This window comes from Haplochromis burtoni, unplaced genomic scaffold (genome assembly GCF_018398535.1).
Source record: "Haplochromis burtoni strain Fernald_Lab_line unplaced genomic scaffold, NCSU_Asbu1 Contig_149, whole genome shotgun sequence".
Classification (NCBI taxonomy): Eukaryota; Metazoa; Chordata; class Actinopteri; order Cichliformes; family Cichlidae; genus Haplochromis; species Haplochromis burtoni.
In genome coordinates, this window is record NW_024582510.1 from 646,142 (window position 1) to 647,624 (window position 1,483).

The 1,483-nt window shown below is 44.6% G+C and overlaps 1 protein-coding gene across 2 annotated transcripts in view; it reads right to left on the minus strand.

Moving 5' to 3' along the window:
• Nucleotides 1–228: 228 nt before the first annotated feature.
• ncdn (neurochondrin) overlaps nt 229–1,483 on the minus strand; it is a 5,846-nt gene continuing 4,591 nt past the window's right edge. For both annotated transcript variants that reach the window (XM_005938760.3, XM_005938759.3), the window contains one exon: nt 229–755. In XM_005938760.3, the coding sequence (XP_005938822.1) occupies nt 334–755 (422 nt within the window). In that variant the 3' untranslated portion in view covers nt 229–333. The remainder of the gene's footprint in view (nt 756–1,483) is intronic.

Below are 1,483 nucleotides of genomic sequence, written 5' to 3' on the forward strand. Positions count from 1 at the left end.
GTATAGCCGTCTCTGTGAGGATTTACCTGCAGAGCTCTCAGATGTTTTCAATGATTTATGATGAAAACAATAAAGTAGGTCAGTCAGACAAACGGGGCACATTCAGAGAAATGCGCACAGAAATGCATGATCCTCCTCATTCCTATTAAAACTATAGACATTTTGGCAGACATCCCCAATTTATTAATAAAAAAAAACCCATCAGAGCAAACACATTTATAATACGAGTTTGGTTTCAGCAGTTTCCCTGGTTTATTGGTTTCATTGTGCGGTTTCACTAAAAGTTAAAAGTACTCGATTAGAGAGTACACCATTTCTCCAGAGCAGCTGGTTTTACTTCACTCCCACAGACTTCTTCAGCTTCTTCATACTGCTCAAAGCTCCTTCGCTGGATCTCGTCATCATGTCTCCGATTTCTTGTTTGCACACCGGGCACCGCTCTGCCAGGGCACACAGAGCCTCCTGCAGCGCATCCTGGGTCAGCTGGTCAGGCAGAGCGCTACACTGATGAAGCATGGCGAGCATGTGTCTGAGCCAACCCTCCTCTCTGATCAGGGTGGTGATTGAGGGTTGGGCACGGGCACAGCCTCCCAGGGCCTGCAAACTCAACCTCCAGAGCTCTGCAGCGTCATCCCAACTGTCCTCCCAGCTCAGGCTCACCTTCGCTGGACCTGGACTAGAGCTCGAGTCCAGGGCGCTGCGAAGGAACCGGAGAGCTGAAGAAAGGAAACGCCGCTGGCCCGCTTCCACTGAGCCTGCAGAGAAGAGCTTTGTTGAAAACTATTTAACAAATAACTAAACCATTCATTTATTTTTTCATATCTAAATGGGTCACATTCGTCATGTTTCACATCATAGACCAACATTGTGCAAGGCTTAGGAATCTTGCAGGACCACTACGAGAAAGACTGCAGCTAGATTCTTGCAAGTTTTCCTTCTTGTAAATTTCCAGCAGAACTGCTGAGCAGAAGCAGAAGGAGCTTTGGGCCACATCTGCCTGTGTGTGCAAGAGTTTGTTCTGTGGGTGGTGGTTCAAACCAACGAAAACTGCACAATGTCAACAACTCAAGGTTACTTAAGTTTGTGATCACCTTATCGCAAAGGATTGAGATGGGAACATTTGTTGGCTAGCTTGCTAGCATTATGGTGACACAGCTTTGCCAGTCAGTGCAGGGTAATCTCTATAAACTGGTTCTGTGTATAAATAAATACAAACTGTAGGGAAGGGAAAATTTACCATCTTTAGCCTTTTAAATACATTTACACTTGTAAACTATGAGCAGTTTGAGCCAACACTAAAGTGGAGGAAAACCGAGGTCATGGCATAGATTCCCGTGGTTACACTGGAAAGCCCTGAAAAACTAGCTGTTGTTCCAGTAGCTAATAGCTTTAAGCAGTGTGCAGATATGTCAATGGAGAATCTCTATACAGAGCGTTTCTAGATTAAATGACTTGAAGGTTATGCAAAAATAAATTACAACAA